This window comes from Corvus brachyrhynchos, unplaced genomic scaffold, assembly GCF_000691975.1.
Source record: "Corvus brachyrhynchos isolate BGI_N302 unplaced genomic scaffold, ASM69197v1 scaffold131, whole genome shotgun sequence".
Classification (NCBI taxonomy): domain Eukaryota; kingdom Metazoa; phylum Chordata; class Aves; order Passeriformes; family Corvidae; genus Corvus; species Corvus brachyrhynchos.
Window position 1 is genome coordinate 1,151,080 of NW_008236438.1, and position 1,232 is coordinate 1,152,311.

General features: G+C 35.6%; 1 protein-coding gene across 4 annotated transcripts in view; it reads right to left on the minus strand.

Moving 5' to 3' along the window:
- Positions 1-1,232, minus strand: part of TRAPPC13 (trafficking protein particle complex 13) — a 17,350-nt gene that overhangs the window by 3,898 nt on the left and 12,220 nt on the right. For all 4 annotated transcript variants that reach the window (XM_017747085.1, XM_017747084.1, XM_017747086.1 and 1 more), the window contains one exon: positions 668-866. In XM_017747085.1, the coding sequence (XP_017602574.1) occupies positions 668-866 (199 nt within the window). The remainder of the gene's footprint in view (positions 1-667; positions 867-1,232) is intronic.

Sequence of the window (1,232 nt, forward strand, 5' to 3'; positions counted from 1 at the left end):
TCCCTACAGAACTGCTCAATGTTCTAGAAGATGGGACTGGGGGAAAGACAGAGGCAGAGACTCAATCATAAGCTCTGTAAACTTCGATTGAGATTCAATTGTCAAAGTTTTTTTTAACTACTCTTCCATATCTCTCTCACCATCCTCAAGTGAGAAGATGCAAGTCAGGTTTAGGCATTAGTATAGATGGCTGTGGAGCTGACTTAAGCAAGACAGTAATTACAACTTAAAATTCAAGAACAATTTATGAATCAACCAGAACAGACAGACTCAATCAAAACTGTGGACGTGAAAGATAAATAATTTTATGCATAAAAAAATGTTACTCCAAGCTAAAATGTCTGTATGAACTTGGGAGCAATTTCTGTGTCAAGAGTTGGCATATTTAAAGAGGTTCTTTTGTCGGTTTGTTGCCAAATGGTATTCAAGCAGTTAATGTATTTTGCAACATGGGTTACTGGATACTGACAATTAAAGTGCTCAGTCCATTAACTTATCCACACTTCACTGAAGAAATATAGGAAATAACTCTCTAATACATACAGAAAAGTGTGAATAAAAAATGAGGCTCAAAAGTAAGCAGCTCACACTTTTTCAAGTCATTATGAAATTGTTCATTGAGTTTCCTTAAAAATGAATGCCAAGTTAACACACAAGTTAAACTTACCATTCTTTGGAGCTGGCTAGTTTGCAGCCTTCCTCGTTCACCCAGATTAGTTTTCCATACAATGTCTAGTTTACCAATCACTGTTACGCCTTTTATTACTCCAGCTTTCTCTGCAAATTCTTGCTTTGGTTTCAGACAGTATAAGTATTGACGTGTATCCATAGGTTGTAAATAAGTTCTTGCGCCAAAAGTAGACTCACTGAAAGGAAAAAACACTGGGTCTTAATTTAAACAGTTATTCTGAAGAAGACTTAAGAACCCAACCTTTTTTCCCCATCCCCCACCACTCTCACTGTATGTGTATGCATAGTTTGTTAATGGTAAAACACACAGAGTATTTTTCTGTTTTCACAACAGGAAACAACTCTAGAATTTATGTAGCAACATGGAAACCATGGAGAAATAAAAAAACCTGTTCTTCTCAGCCAGACAGAAATAAGATAGAAGTCCACTCTCCTACATTATAATTTATTATCTGGCACCTTAGTATTTAAACAAAAATGCTGGTAATTTTTCTTCTGCTATTGTTCTTCCCTCAGAGTAAATCTCAATGTCATGAAACTAA